The sequence below is a fragment of the Tympanuchus pallidicinctus genome, unplaced genomic scaffold (genome assembly GCF_026119805.1).
Source record: "Tympanuchus pallidicinctus isolate F22 unplaced genomic scaffold, pur_lepc_1.0 scaffold6, whole genome shotgun sequence".
Taxonomy (NCBI): Eukaryota; Metazoa; Chordata; class Aves; order Galliformes; family Phasianidae; genus Tympanuchus; species Tympanuchus pallidicinctus.
In genome coordinates this window covers 14,366,435-14,382,358 of record NW_026294780.1, presented here as the reverse complement: position 1 = coordinate 14,382,358, position 15,924 = coordinate 14,366,435, and the positions used below count along the sequence as shown (strand labels likewise).

The 15,924-nt window shown below is 34.7% G+C and overlaps 2 protein-coding genes across 7 annotated transcripts in view; one reads left to right on the top strand and one right to left on the bottom strand.

Moving 5' to 3' along the window:
- Positions 1-15,924, bottom strand: part of ADPRHL1 (ADP-ribosylhydrolase like 1) — a 400,125-nt gene that overhangs the window by 16,155 nt on the left and 368,046 nt on the right. The window lies entirely within an intron of this gene.
- The window catches only part of ATP11A (ATPase phospholipid transporting 11A), a 120,750-nt gene that overhangs the window by 89,662 nt on the left and 15,164 nt on the right, over positions 1-15,924 (top strand). For 5 of the 6 annotated variants that reach the window (XM_052705844.1, XM_052705839.1, XM_052705842.1 and 2 more), the window contains exons 14-25: positions 675-838; positions 1,109-1,180; positions 2,863-2,936; positions 3,182-3,285; positions 5,177-5,358; positions 6,059-6,310; positions 8,653-8,827; positions 9,507-9,609; positions 9,837-9,982; positions 10,941-11,000; positions 11,779-11,906; positions 13,826-13,961. In XM_052705844.1, the coding sequence (XP_052561804.1) occupies positions 675-838; positions 1,109-1,180; positions 2,863-2,936; positions 3,182-3,285; positions 5,177-5,358; positions 6,059-6,310; positions 8,653-8,827; positions 9,507-9,609; positions 9,837-9,982; positions 10,941-11,000; positions 11,779-11,906; positions 13,826-13,961 (1,596 nt within the window). The remainder of the gene's footprint in view (positions 1-674; positions 839-1,108; positions 1,181-2,862; positions 2,937-3,181; positions 3,286-5,176; positions 5,359-6,058; positions 6,311-8,652; positions 8,828-9,506; positions 9,610-9,836; positions 9,983-10,940; positions 11,001-11,778; positions 11,907-13,825; positions 13,962-15,924) is intronic. The other variant, XM_052705840.1, reaches the window with a different exon arrangement.

Genomic DNA, 15,924 nt, shown 5'->3' with positions numbered 1-15,924 from the left:
GCAACTTCATGTCAGTAGCTTAGCATTGTGTAAATGGGTAGGATAACTGGACACTCTATTTTAAAATATATATTGATACAATCTCAGATCATACTTTGTCCATACCCTATACTGTGGCAAGATAAGGTCTGTATGTAATTGTAAATCAGCACTCTTGTGATTTTCACTTATCTGAGCATGTTCCCAGAGTAGTTGTGTTTTTGTCTTGGAATCACAATGACACAGATCCAGATAAGGTTCAGTTACAAAGATACAGTTAGAACACAGCCAGTTATCAATTAAATACATAGAAATCTCTTTCTGGTGTGACTCTCGAACCAGAAATAAGAAATAGATAAGCTGCTATTGCCAAACCACCTGAAACTTTATAGAAATTGTTGGTTCCAGCTGCCAAAATGTGCACACCTTTTATACAGATGCACAATGGAGTTCTTTTACATGTCTGCAATTTACGACTGCCATTACAATGTTATTACTAGCAGCTATTAACCAGCTGTGTGGCCACCACAGGTACAGGCTTGGGTACCTTTAAAGGGCAGGTAGCATATAATACTGCCTGCATGTGTTAATAGTAATCAGTGATGTTGCTAACCTCCTAAAAAAGAGAAATAATAATTGAAAGGAATACTTGAAAGTGATGACACATAATGACAATAATTTCTTTTATTTATTAGGAGAGAGAGGAGCTATTTTTCCGAGCTCTTTGTCTTTGCCACACTGTTCAGGTAAAAGATGATGACAATGTAGATGGGTTGAAGAAGAGCCAGCTCTCAAGAAGATCTCGCATATATATATCTTCATCACCTGATGAAGTAGCTTTAGTTGAAGGAATACAGAGGTATGTATGTAACTAAATACTGTAATTTTTCAATCTGGAGAATTAATCACTGAGGTTGAAAGTTGTTTTCAGCACAAAAATCCTAATAACAAACATCAAATCACTTACTGATGATGATTTTCTTAGTATGCAGTCATGATTATTCATATTCATAAACTAAAAACAGTTGTGTTTTTCTCGGAATATCAGTCTTAAATCTTTCTAACATGTAAACTGGATAATTGTGTGTTTCTTGTATGGCTTCTCTTAGTGCGTGTTTCAATTTTACAGGCTCGGTTACACCTATCTATGCCTGAAGGACAATTACATGGAGATCTTAAATCGGGAAAATAACAGAGAGAAGTGAGTGCTTAAAATATAACAGAATGTGACTGAGGAAAGGAATTTTTATTGATATGTTTAATAATTCATTCTCTCCCTATATACCAATTTTATATTCAAGAAAGCCACAACCTGTGCATTTTAGTAAGAAAAGAAGTGTTCTACTAATATTTGTAGTTATAGATACACCAAATGGTTTTATATTTTTGCATAGTCCATTAATTTGACAGTATATGCAATAAGAAAAATGAAAATAACAACGAAAGCATGACACGGTGGTTCATAATCTAATCGCTACTAATAATCTTAGCAACTATACATATTTTTCCATTGTTGTATGGTAATGATTTCTTAACTTGTCCAAAATGTATCACAGTTCATAGGCAGAAGCCTGATCCAGCTTTCTGTTAGAAATTGCTCTTTTATTGAAATAACCATTGTAGTCCTGCACAGGTTTGAATTCCAGGATATTGTAAGGACTTGTAACTGAATGAACTAATTAACCACCAGATCTCTTTTATAAGCAAAAATTTATATATATATGTATGTGTGTGTGTGTGTGTGTGTTAGCTGACAATTGGCTGAACGTGAGCTAGCAGTGTACCCAAGAGGCCAAGAAGGCCAATGACATCCTGGCTTATCAGACATAGAACTGATGTTGTTCAGTCTGGAGAAAAGGAGTATCAGGGGCCACCTTATCATCACACTCTACAACCACCTGAAAGGAAGTTGTGGTGAGGTGGGAGTCAGCTTCTATTCCCAGGTAACAGTGATAGGACAAGAGGAATGAATGGCCTCAAGTTGCACCAGAGAAAGTTCAGGTTGGATATTAAGAAAAAAATTTTCCCAGAAATCTGAGTGATGAGACATTGGCACAGACTGCCCAGGGAGGTGGTGGAATCACTGTCCCTGGAGGTGTTAAAGAACTGTGTGGATATGGCACTGAGGAATGTGGTCAGTGGGCATGGTGAGGATGTGGTTGGATTAGATGATCTTAGTGGTTGTTTCCAACCTAAAGGATTTTATTGTTCTGAATGAATCCTGAAGAGACTGGAAATAATGATAAAATGTATATTTGTGCTGGAAAAGACAGTAAGTGATTAATGTGTACAGACTAATGAATGATAGAAAGACAACACAACAGGAGCTTGTGTTCATTTTTATTCCTAGTAAAAAAGAAGATAAATCATAAAAGCAATGATCAGTAATACTGGTAAAAAGAAGTGTGTTTTTTCATTTGATTAAATTGTCAGTCTACACTTGTGGAAAAATTGTGCAATTAAGTTGGCACATTTAGTAACAGTCAGAATTAGTATAGTGTTTTTAAAAGACAAGTTGTAACGATGTGTGTATGTACACACCATTACTGGTGGCTTACCTACTCTTTTAGCAGTACAGTGTACTACTACAAGGTTTCTAGTTTTTTACTAAAATAAATTACACTGACTGTTACCAGGAACTGGATACCAGAGGAGATCACAAAACCTTACGCAGACAGATTCTGTTTCAAGTAATTAAGAGCTGAGTCTTCCCCTCACAATTATTATTTATAATACTTCATTCTGTAGTGGTTCCATATTTCATACTACTTAATATAACTTTCCATGTTAGCAGCAATTTTATTCCATGTGCTCAAAGCTGAAATAACCAGCTTAGGTTTTATGAAAAAGCAGAGTTGTTTAAAAAATACTCTTTCTTTTCAGGTTTGAATTATTGGAGGTTTTGAGTTTCGATTCTGTAAGACGACGCATGAGTGTAATTGTCAAATCTTCAACAGGTAGGACTACCATGTTCTGTTTCCTGTTAGACGTATTTATCTCACTTAAATTTATTTCAAGTTTATCAGAGTGTTGATCATTCATGGTCTGTGTCCCTGTCTTTATAAAAAAAAAGGGAACGGGTATCAGCATGCATGCAAATGTTATTAAAACTATTGGAAGAAATATTTTTGCAAGGCTTATTAGTTTATAAAGGATAAAGGTATTTCTCGCTAATTTGAATTACCCATGCTGTTTCTTTCAGGTGATATATTTCTGTTTTGCAAGGGAGCAGATTCTTCCATATTTCCTAGAGTTAAAGAAGGCAAAATTGACCAAATACGATCCAGAGTTGAACGCAATGCAGTGGTAAGATTCCAGTGGGCATTAAACTTTTACTGAACTGTTCACGTGCTATCGGTGTCAAAAACTTTAGTTCTCCTGATTGATAATCTAAGAGATTTGTCTTCCCAAGTATAGAGATTACTCTATACCAAAGTAAACACAGGCAGTATATACAGCAATGTTACTCCTTTATTTGAGGTTTTCCTCCATCTCATCTTCCAAATAGCAGTTCTGGTGTGATAGAAATGCGTTAAGCGTGTTGTACCAGGGGCCATCAATTAACATTTTAGAATGCAATTTTAACAACTGCAGAAGTTTGAATTAACTTTTGAAGGAAGCAAAATGAAACTTCACTGAAAACCTCATTTGTGTTTTAAGACTTTAGCCTTAGTAATTTTGATTTCCTGCCTTTCCTTTATGAGCTCTGAAAAGAGAAAAGCCACTAGAGCACAATTTGGCAATAAGTATAGTTCTTATGGGGAAACAGTGTAGTGGTCATCCTTCTACTGATGTTTTTGCTTGTTTAAAATGAATTATGAGCTGTTTGACCATCGTTAGAAGAAATTCAGAACTTGGTTTTACTGGAAAAGTAATTCAAGAACCATGTGGATGTGGCACCAAGGGACATGGTTAGTGGGCTTGGTGGGGATGGCTTGGTGGTTGGCCATTTTTGAGGTTTTAGAGGTCTTTGGCAACCTTATTGATTCCATGATTCTACTTGGAGTTGTGAATGTTGAATTTTGGTTTATGTCCAAAAATGCACAAAACTCCCTGCATTGAAATATTACTGGTAGTCTTACAAATAGGGTAAAATTTACTGGTATCCAGTATGCAAACTGAAAACAAAGTACTACTGCAGATATAAGAAAAAAATGCATACAGCATTACTTGTTTTTGTTATGAAGAGAAACTTCAAAACTATTGGCTGAAGTGTTTTACTAACCTTTGCTATACAAAAGCATTGTCTAATAACTAGAAGTGAAGGAGGCCTCATGAAAGAAGTGTTCACGTGTCATAGCAATCCAGTGTCTATCAGCAGAGAAATCCATCTGTCTCTGCATTCTAGATAATTGGATATGGCACTGATACATACAGCTTCTGAAAGCTGAGCTTTCGGGAGCTTCTGAAAGAAGGGATAGGCAGAGAAGTGATATCTGCCCTCATTAGTAGCAAGTCATGAAACTTGTTGAATTCTTTTCCTTCTTGCATTTGTAATAAGTGACCATACAAAGACCTACAAGATTAATATTTATTAAGACAAAGCACCAGTTAAATGGTGTTAGGAGAAGTAATACATTTGAGATTGCAAAACCTCCTTTTTTGTTATGGCAGCTTTTTTTCCCTTACACAGTCTGTATACTTCTTTTTTTACATATCACCCTATCCAGAAGTTTGATCTCGTCTGAAACACCTACAACTGAATTCTATTTTTCACATGACTGAAATGGCACAATTGGATTTTTACTTTCAGCCCTTACTGTGATGTGTTGTTCGTGTCCTTGTCCCTATTTCTGCTGTAACACAGCATCAAAATCAGATTTTGCACAGTTACTATTTATATCATTATTTCTTCTGACTCATCCTGCCCATTATAAAGATAGGAAAGGAAAGCTTCAGCGTGACCATCGTTTCCCTGGTAATCCCATACATACAGTTGGGTGGCTGAACTGTTTCTTGTCTTGAGGACAGAAGTTCATTCCTCAGGTTGCTTCCAGGGTAGCACAGAATCAAGCTGGCCCTTGTTTTCTAGTCTATATTATCCAATACTGACTTTACTATAAAAGTAAGTGGTTGAACTCTTCATGTTAGTAGTAAAATCATTCAGATTTTTCAAATATTACAGCGTAAACAGCAGCAGGAAATCTAGGAATAGATTTATGAAATGCACATTGTTTCTTTTGATTACATTCTTTAGGAGGGACTGCGAACGCTGTGTGTTGCATATAAAAAGCTCACAGCAGAAGAGTATAGCAATGCACAGAAGATGCTGCAGAATGCAAAGTTGGCCCTCCAGGACCGAGAAAAGAAATTGGCAGAAGTTTACGAGAAGATAGAAAGAGATTTTATTTTACTTGGTGCTACAGCCGTTGAAGATCGGTTAGTACTTTTCTTAGACTGTTTGGAGATGCTTCCTTAGTCCAGTGTTTATAAATAAGGAAATGTCTGCTAGTGGAAATTGTGGAAAGCTCTCTTGTAATTCTTTTTTTGTATTAGAGATACACCTCTCTGTTTGAATGAAGTTTGTACCCTTATCTTATTAAAATTAGACATGATAACTTTAGCAATTTAGTAAGAATAGGTAAGCATTCAAAGATCAGTGTGTTCAATCAATTTACGCGCAGTTTGTGTAATACTTTATTGAGCAAACTGTAGGGAAAAACTCTGGAGGAAATAACTGTGACATGGGAATTGAGGAAATAAAGGAAGAATCTTCATTATGTCTTAAAAGAAATGTCTATTAAAAATGGGAGGTGGCTTTAATAATTCAGTGTACTTCAGTATTCGATGTCATTAGCTGAAAGCACTAGAAGTGTTTTAAGTGAAGTACTTGTCTGGAGAATTAAGCATCATGTCCTTTTGGCTACATAAACAAAAGATGAAACTTTGAACATTTAGAAAATGTCAAAATAAATCACTGATAATGTTCTGCTCCCCTAAGCATTTTAGATTCACACCTTGGGGAAAATTCTTGCATCTGATGTCTTTTATTGAATACTTCTATTATTTTTAATGAAAAGCTTTCCATTTCCTGTTTCTGAGTAATCCACGAATATCTGTTGTCCATTGACTTCAACAGGCTACAAGAAAAAGCTGCTGACACAATTGAAGCACTCCAGAAAGCTGGAATTAAAGTTTGGGTTCTAACAGGAGACAAAATGGAGACTGCTGCAGCTACTTGCTATGCTTGCAAACTGTTCCGGAGAAATACACAAATACTTGAGCTAACCACAAAGAAAATTGAGGAGCAGAGTTTGCATGATGTGCTTTTTGACCTAAGCAAAACTGTCCTAAGACACAGTGGCAGCTTAACCAGAGATAGCTTGTCAGGGTAAGACAAAAGTTGAATTTTCAAACCAAGAATACATTTCTGTGCATTTTGTAAATAATTAAATTGATCCAATAACTTACGACTACCAATATACTGTTTCAGTTTCTGTTAGTGTGAATTACTGTGCAGCAATTAAGTTTACTCTGTATAGATTTAATTTTTTACGGTCATAGTTGGTTCTCTATCTCACTACTGGTGCTGCTTTACTGTTTAAAATACTGCAAAAATACTGATTATTGGTAAAACTGGTAGTAACATACTGTTTCTAGCTCTTAAAAAGGAAGCAGGCATGATTTATTTCTGTAATCAGAGATACTGTGTGATGCGACTTTCCAAGTCCCCAGAGATCTATGCTGTTTTGACCCTACTGCACAATTTTGGGAGAAGATTCTGCTGTATTTACAGACAGGGGACAGGCAACAGCACAGTACCAAGTCTTCTTTGTGCATACAAATGCCTAAAGTGCCCTAAGTAGAAAGGTAAATTGTACAGAAAATATTGAGTTCTCTGTTTTTTGAATGTCAAAGGAAGGAGAGGAATTGCGCATAGAAATGATTTTCTTGAAACATAGCATGAAAGAAGATAGAAAATGGCATTAAAAAGCAAAAACATTGGTATAATGTGGAATAAGTTAGACTACTTGAAGCTTACTGGCAGATACACATTAAAGAGTCTTTTATGAAACCTCTTTTCATATCGTGTAAATACATAGAAATTAGACTCAAAAGCATCCATATCATCATGAAAAGTTGTTATTTGCCTTTGAGATGAGATTGTATATATTTGCTTTGTTTTCAATATGGAACCACTTAGCAAGTTCACTTTATATGCATTTGAATAATAAATTAGTATCAAAGGAGCAACAAGCTAGTAATGTGTTTGTGATACTTTAACAGAGAGGTTCTTAAACTCTTAGCCTGAAATTCAGGGCCAGAATATTTGTGTATTCAGTTAAGTATGTCTCTTACATTTCACATTTAAAAATAACTTACTGATTATCTCCGTATCATCCATTCCACTTTCAGCTTACATTCTGCAAGTTTTACAAATTACTTTTAAATATGTTGAACTTCTTGTAGAGTACCAATTTGCAATAAAAACTCATCAGAACCTCCTATGTTTGGCTCCAGAGGTGGAGAATGTACAAAGATATTAATAGCAAGATTTTACCTAGGTGTTCAAATTCAAGTTGAAGACCTTTCACTGTAATTTTTTTTGACAGTCAGTACATTGTCTAGACTTCAAAGTGATATATTTTTATTAGATGTTGTGTTATACTAATGGTGTTGCCCTATTTGCTCCAGTGGTAAGAAAGTGCTGGAAAATATCTGTAACCTATTTTAAAATATAGTTTGCAATACTTTTCATTATTTGTCAAAAATAGCTTATGTTTTAGTAGGGAAGATGGAGTTGCTTAAAATACGTTAAAGGCTATTAATAGATGCAGTGTTTTTTATTGGTCATGGTGAAATCATTTGTTGAAAACCCACACGGAGTAGTTTCACCTTGCAGCACTGAAACTAGAGCTCAAACAAAAGGGAGTGTGTGTTTATACAACATTCACTGGTGGGCTTGAGCCTGAGGCTACTATGTAACTTTGGCAAGTGATAGGAAACTCTGAAATAATTAGGATGCTGCAGAAGCCTGTAGTGCAGCACTCGGCGTACAGCATCTCCCCCTGTTGTTCAGCGTATGTTTCTATGCTGAACTGTGCTGCATGCAACCATGGCTACACTTCTGGCAATGCTCGAATTAGCTATCTTAAAGTTTACCCAGGTCTGCTTGTATCAGACTTAGTCACTGTACTAAATGCAAAGCATTCTCCTGTAAATGAAAACAGTGGCCTTAACTCTTCAGGTCAGCTCTTCAGTGTTGCCTTCAAAGCATGGCATAAATGTGGTTTAAAATCTTTAAACGTAGACCTTTGAAAAACAATGCTATTTTCCTCATCAAAATAGATTTCAGAGCACCTGAAGCTTTTCTTTTTTTACTTTCTTCCCTGTCTTATGGAATACTGATGTTCTTTCTGCAATTCAGTTTATCTTACAGCAGTCTGTAAAGCCCTTTCAGACCAACTCATATTCACTGTTGAAGTCACTGAGGCTTCAGATTGCTGTAATCAAACGAGTGAAGCATTGGATGTGTTCAACATAAGCCCAAATTCTAAAATGTCATAAATAGCAGTGTTATATAAGGAATTTCATTTAAAATGTATTAATTATGGACCATTCTCTACTCATTATTTTTTCATTAGTTAATTTTCACAAAATAACTGTTGCCAAAATTAAAATACGTCTGAGAATTTTACAGTGACTCTTACTTTATATTTTATCCCTGAACAGACTTTCTACTGATATGCAAGATTATGGTTTAATTATTGATGGAGCAGCTTTGTCATTAATAATGAAACCGAGACAAGATGGGAGCTCTGGTAACTACAGAGAGCTCTTTCTTGAGATTTGCAGGAACTGCAGTGCAGTGTTATGTTGTCGAATGGCACCTCTGCAAAAAGCACAGGTTCGTATTTCTTTTCGGATGTAACATACGTATGTAAATATTGAAAGTTAAAACTCTGTACTGTTTATAATAACTTGAAATGTTAACATTTACATTAGTATCTACTAAAATGGAAAAAGCAGTAAAAAAAGTAAAAAATGAGCAGGGGAAATTTCTGCTGGCAAGCAATTTAGATAATGGTATGCTAAAATAGCACCCAACTGCATTTGATTTATGTACATACTGTGCAAACTTTATTGTTGGTACATGTCATATTTAATGAATGGAACTAATTCCCTGCTCCTAATGTAACAGGCCTTCAGTTGTCCACTAACTGTTGATGCTGCAAGAACCCAGGTTATTTATGACTGTGGAGTGATACTAATTTTCTAATTTAATATAAGTGGGGAGCCACAAAAGAAGAATTCAGATAGAATAACATGTTAGATAACTAAGTACTTGCAGACTATTGTATACTAATTTTTATCAAATAATTTTTTTTCATGTTTGTAGAAAAAATTTTTAATACAAAGACCCTCCTGTGATCTTAATGCCTAGTTGTTGGATCAGATAATAGTGCTTTTGTGTCCTTTAGAGAGCTTCTTACATAGCTGTTTTGGTCATTTTTACTTAATCGTACACACATGCAAAATTACCAGCCCATTGTAGACAAGAGTTTTTACCACTCATTTTTTTCCAGATTGTAAAATTGATTAAGCTATCAAAGGAGCACCCTATCACATTAGCAATTGGTGATGGAGCCAATGATGTCAGTATGATTCTAGAAGCACATGTTGGTATAGGTAAGTGTGCTTTTCAGAAAAAAACCTTTACTTCTTAAAAATAGCTGATCTCAATCAGATTCTGGTTTTTATAGGCAATTTTAGGGGGATTTTATGAGGTACAGTAGTGATCTCATAGAATACCAATGTTATAGCATTATTTTTCAGTTATTTCAAATAATTGCATCTTTCAAGTAGCTCTTCCATTATTAAACAGCTCCATCTCTTTTTTTTTTTTTTTTTTAAAGGAATCATTGGCAAAGAAGGTCGTCAAGCAGCAAGAAACAGTGACTATGCAATTCCTAAGTTTAAACATTTGAAAAAAATGTTGCTTGTTCACGGGCATTTCTATTATGTTAGAATATCTGAACTTGTGCAATACTTCTTTTATAAGGTAGGAAAATGCTTATTGTAGTTATCTCAATTTCAAAAATTCCATTGGCAATATCTAACTATGTACATATAGTTGGTACAAAACAAAGCAATAATTCCACAAAGAGATTTTCCTGACTGCCAACTAAAAATTTGAAATAGGATTGTTGTTGTTAACCAGGTATTAAGGGGAATATCTTGTATAAGTGTATTCTGTAATCTGCAGTATGATTCAGTGTGAGATTTGCCTTTCACTCTTACAAATTCCAACAGACTCTTCTATATGTTTTCATTAACTTCTGGATTTTCTCTACAGTGCCCTTTTAAATCAAGTTGCAAGTTATACCTGAGAACTTAGTAGAACTAAATTTATATTGGTTTCTAAATTCATTGGAGTAGTGTGAGTGGAGGAAATTCACAAATTGCGTTCTCTTTTTTAGACAGTTTTATTAGGTCTGAATGTTGGAATCCAGTCTGAGTTCTTTAGGTAAGCAGTGGAACACGATAGGAAGTAACTATCAGAGGATTATTTAAGATCTTATTGCTTGACTATATGTATACCTAGGGAAAGATGAAGCTTAGGGTTACAGGTAGAAACATCTTAAAAACTATCTTGCTGGAAACTGCTAAGCAGAAGATAAATATCCTTCCTTATCACAATTTGTGTTCTCCTGTGGACTGCATCTTGTTTTCCCTTCTCTAAACTGAGCTGTGCTCCTGGATCATGAATTCATTGCCCTTGAATTTTGAAACTGTAATCCTATAAATTTCCTGTCAAAATGTTTTAAGTCTTTTTCTTAGCAGCACTGCTGGTGAGATGGCATTGATATATAACGCATGCAGTTCTTTCTATTGTTCCTGCAGTGTTTACTGCATTTATAACTAATGTCATAAAAGTGTAATATGAGTAGCTTTAATGCTGAACAGCGTATGTATTAGTGCTTGTATTTCACTTCTAACCATGCCATTTTATTTTTCAGAATGTCTGCTTCATTTTTCCTCAGTTTTTATATCAGTTCTTCTGTGGGTTTTCACAACAGGTCAGTTATTTTTTTTTCCTCACTGCCAAATTTTCTCTTTGTCATTTTTTAAACAAAGGGAGCCTTTGAAACTGCGCCTGTCTGGGTGATAAAATTTCTAGGTTAGTTTGCACACTATAGGAAGAGGAGTGTTATTTCTGCTTGGTATGATTTTTAGTGGCAGTTGAAATTACAGAAATTAATGTGATGAATACTCATAAAAACAATGTATTTTCAAAGTAAAAAAAAAAAAAAGACAAGAAAACAAAGACATTGCAAGTGTTTGCTATTAAAGCATTTGTTGATGAAAATTAGGTTGTAAGATTTCTGTTCTTGAGTACAAAGTACAATTCTGAATCAAAAAGGGGTACATGACAGCAGTTTTTAAGCATAAAAGACCACCTTTTGCATAATTAAAGAGCCCTTATAAGGGGTTAATGTAATAAGTTCAAATTCTAGTTACAGTGGTAATCCATACATGGAAAAATAGTTCAGAGAGGTGAAGAAACAATGATAATATTGGGCTATTTCTTTGTGCAGCTCATTTCAGTCACCCGCAGTTGAAGAATCTCTGGAATACTTCCCCCCTCTTTCAGTTGATCTTTTTTCCTCCAGATGAATGGAGTTCAAAGGCACAGTTAGGTCTTAAATCAATAAGCAGCTGTTATGGGGCATTTGCCTCCTTTGTTAAGGGGTTTACTTACGTTTTCTGAAGAAGTTGACTCATGCATTTCAAATCAAGTGCAGTGCTGTGGATTGTTTTACAATTATAACTCATTGTGTTCTTTTCCACCGACAGCCTTTGTATGATACTGCGTATCTAACACTGTACAATATCAGCTTCACTTCCCTTCCTATCCTCTTGTACAGTCTAATGGAACAACATGTCAGTGCAGATACACTCAAGAGAGAGCCTTCCCTGTACAGGTAAACTTAATACATTAGTCCTTGAAGTTTGACTGTTCAGTTGTGGAATCTTTTGATGTTATAACCAAAATCTTCAGGATTTCTGTACCGTGAGGCACAACTGAACATCACACACACTGCAGTGAAAGTGTTGAAAAACACACACATGGCATGTAAACTGTTGCAACATGCATGCATTTTAACATGAATATTTACGTACTGCAAGTCACTCCATTCATTTGTTATATTAGTGAGAGTATAATAGAAATTATTGTTTTACAAATCAAATTATGATTTATTTTGGTTCTATTTATTTCCTCCAACCATGAGGAGTAGATTTTTTTATAATAATAATAATAAATACACATTTTTATATTATTCTGAAAGAAGACTGAGTGCTAGTGTATCATAGGTTATATTCTGTGTTGTGTCCAAGACAGTCCTCTGCATATTGTTTACTCCCTTCTGGGCATTAAAACTGTGACTGTTTTAGATTCTTAGCCACTTGAAATGCACTCCCTGCCAATAAACTGCATGTAATTATCTAAATCTTCCAGAAACACTGCCAGTTTTTTATTCTTGTGGCTGTAAAACCAGTACATTCTAGAGAGTGGTAACAATAGGTAGTCAAAGTGCAAGCAAGGTTCAAGGAAGGTAATACATGGCCAAAAGGTGATCAGTGTGTAGACACTGTTTAGCCATGAAATAGAAGAGAGACACACGATACTACTGATGAAACTAAAACCCCCTCATTTTTCTTTTTCTCTTTTATATTTTAAATGTTCTGTTTAGAAATGGTCATTCAGAAGATTTTTTTTTATTTTTTTTTTAATTAACAGGTTATTTAGTCAAAAGCACTGTTTTTTGATATCTAACAGAGTCTATGCTAAACTGTTTTGGGCATAGCACAGTTGTTTGGGCCAGATAAGGCTACTGTGAGCCATATATGGTTTTGGACTATATATTTCTAATCTACTGGGTTAATGTGCAGTGGCAAATGAATTAATCTAGTTATCAGATATGGCTTTTAAACATATGTAGTGAATGGGTTGGTTAATAGTATTGCTAGCTACTATGTGAGATGCCTGTAATTCTGGGTTTTCATGTAACCGATTTGTGTATATATCAGAAGTATGCTCTGATGTGTCTTATGGTAAATGGCAAGTTGACATATAGCCTTTCTGTGTGCAAGAACTAATTTGAACTATTTAAGTTTTTCTGCAGTAACAAAATAAACAGCAGTGAACAGTTCTGCCCAATTCATGTAATCTTCATGAGAAAACATCTAAGAAATGCAATTTGACCTGAAGGGTCACCCTAATTGCAAAATCATTCTTTTGCATGTTCCACATAAAACTAGTATATTGTTTTGTTGCAACATTCTGTGTAGAAGTTCCCAATGGGAAACACAGCAAAGTCTCCAGAGACCTCTAGTGCAGTTCTGCAATCCAGAGACCTCCAGTGCAATCCAGCAATCCAGGCTGGATTGTCATATGCACAGCAGATTCTGTAAAAAAATGATACCATGATACGAAAAGAAAAGAAAAGAAAAGAAAAGAAAAGAAAAGAAAAGAAAAGAAAAGAAAAGAAAAGAAAAGAAAAGAAAAGAAAAGAAAAGAAAAGAAAAGAAAAGAAAAGAAAAGAAAAGAAAAGAAAAGAAAAGAAAAGAAAAGTAAATGGGTGTAGCTCAGGAGGGTTGCAGATGGAATAAGCAAACTACGGGCAGCATCTTAAAGGGTTCAGTAAAAGATGAGTTAAACAAATAAAGAGGAAATATTCAGGAAGGATTTGGGTATGGAGTGACAGGCAGTTGTCATATAGAGAGGTGATGGTTTTCATGAGATCTCTTACAGGTTTTTGAAAGAAAAACAATTTTGCTATCATTTCTGTGAGCTTTTAATAACATTCTAATGTAAATGCATATATCTTGTTTTACACAGAGATGTTGCCAAGAATGCTTTGTTGCGCTGGCGTGCATTTATTTATTGGACATTCCTAGGAGTGTTTGATGCTGTGGTATTTTTCTTTGGTGCCTATTTCTTGTTTGACAACACAATTGTGACCAGCAATGGACAGGTTAGTGTTGGATTTGGTCAGTCAGTAGCAGGTAATTTTTTAACATCAAGTGTGTTCTGTCATCATGCACAGTCTTAATCGTTCTCTTTAAGATCTCCCAAACAGATGATGGCTGTTTTATGAATTATGATTGGTTACCTGTTTAGCCAAATCTGTATTATTTAATGGGCATTCTGTATATCAGTAAATGGAGGCATGGGACTCGATGCAGCTTAGGAAAAAACTTACAAAGTTGAAGAATTTCTTCAGAATTTACGAAGTCATCTTTTTGTTCTGTGCTTAACACGCATCTGATGAATATCTGATTAATGTATCAAAAGTCTCTTGGTAGAGCAGTTATGAATGATCAGAAAAGAACTTAGGTATACCAAGCTTTTAAATATTTTAATTGATTTTTACATAATGGCAATTTAAAATAATCTCTCTGTATATGCTTTGCTGTCACACGAATTCAAGTTTTAGGAACCTTTTTGCATTTTATTTATTTTACCCATTGATATGTTGGTCTATTTTATTTGTGTGCTTTTTTTTTTTCTTTTTGCTACTTGCTTCTCTTCCTATCCTCAGCTAATGACAACCAACACTCACATGGTAAGACTATTGTGGATTTGTCATGATATCCGTTTCTTTCACTGTTCTTTAATTAAACTGTTAATTAAAGAGCAGTTAACTATTTCTTATAACTTTCACAGTATTACTTAAATAGAAATGCTCTTTTCATCACTACCTCACAAGTATTTAAAATACTTGTAAAAGAAATTCTGTAGAGTACAAGGTGTATTAAAGTATACAAGACATAGTGAAGAGCCAAGAACTTTCAAAAATAAGCAGGCTTTTTGCTTCCTTGCATTTTGTTATTTTGTTCTATACTTTTCTGTAGCCTATATTTTGTTGCTGACTCTCTGCTATAGAAAATTTATTGCAGTTTAGGCTATAAAATGTTTGAACAGTTTTAGAAAAGACCTTCAAAGTGAAAGAGAAAATAAACAGCACAATTTTGTTGCCTATGTATGACACACACATTTGCTTGGAAAGCAATATTCAAATTCCATAAAATACCATCGTTGTGGCATTTGTCAGTGAGTGGAAGAACATCTGCTAAGGAAGACAACTCTTGCAAGGACTGGATGGCTTTCTATTAGGCATAGCTGTACCCTGCAGCACTTCTTTTTTTGATCCCATTATGTTCACTTAGTTGTTCAAGTCTGTATCAGCTCATACTTATAGTCCTGAAAATTAGACTTCTCATGTGTACAGAATTTTGTATATGATTTTTATTCCAGATGCTCTGGTAGAGTTCGTTTTTGGAATTTTAATCTATTTCTGTTGCGTGTACTAAATCAAGTTCTTCTCAGTGAAGAAGCATCAACACTTAATTGCAAATTTTCAGTGTGTGTGTCTAGAATTAGATACCCATGTTCATATTTGATGGGGAAATTATTTGCTTGATGAGAGTTTCTGGCTCCTGAGTGTCACAGTGGATTAGACAATTTGATATCGTTCAGCATGCTTGTTTGTATGCATAAAATGTACAGATTTTCAGTTGTAGTTTTACATTTAAAGGCTCCAGAATTGTAGTGTTTGGTAAGAGTCAGAGATGCAATGTGAGTTCGTACATACTTGAATGCTAGTTGATGGTTATTTCCAAGTATTTAAATTGTGCTCACGTCTGGAAGATGTCAGTACAACACTGGAAGATTTGAAATGTTTACTGCAATAATGTCTTATTATGAAACTGGCAATGGAAGTAAATATGAAAGGGAATAAAAAGAACTTAATATCATAAGTGATACCAGATGATTCAGGTTAGATTCCAAAGTGTTAAAATGGTTTCTGAAACAAACAAACAAAAAAATTAAGTCTTCTTTTCCTCCAAAAATGAATTACACCATTTTTGCAAAGCTAGTAAAAAGTTAATGTCTTTTACTTCAGTTGCCCCCAGTATCACAGTAAAATTTAAATA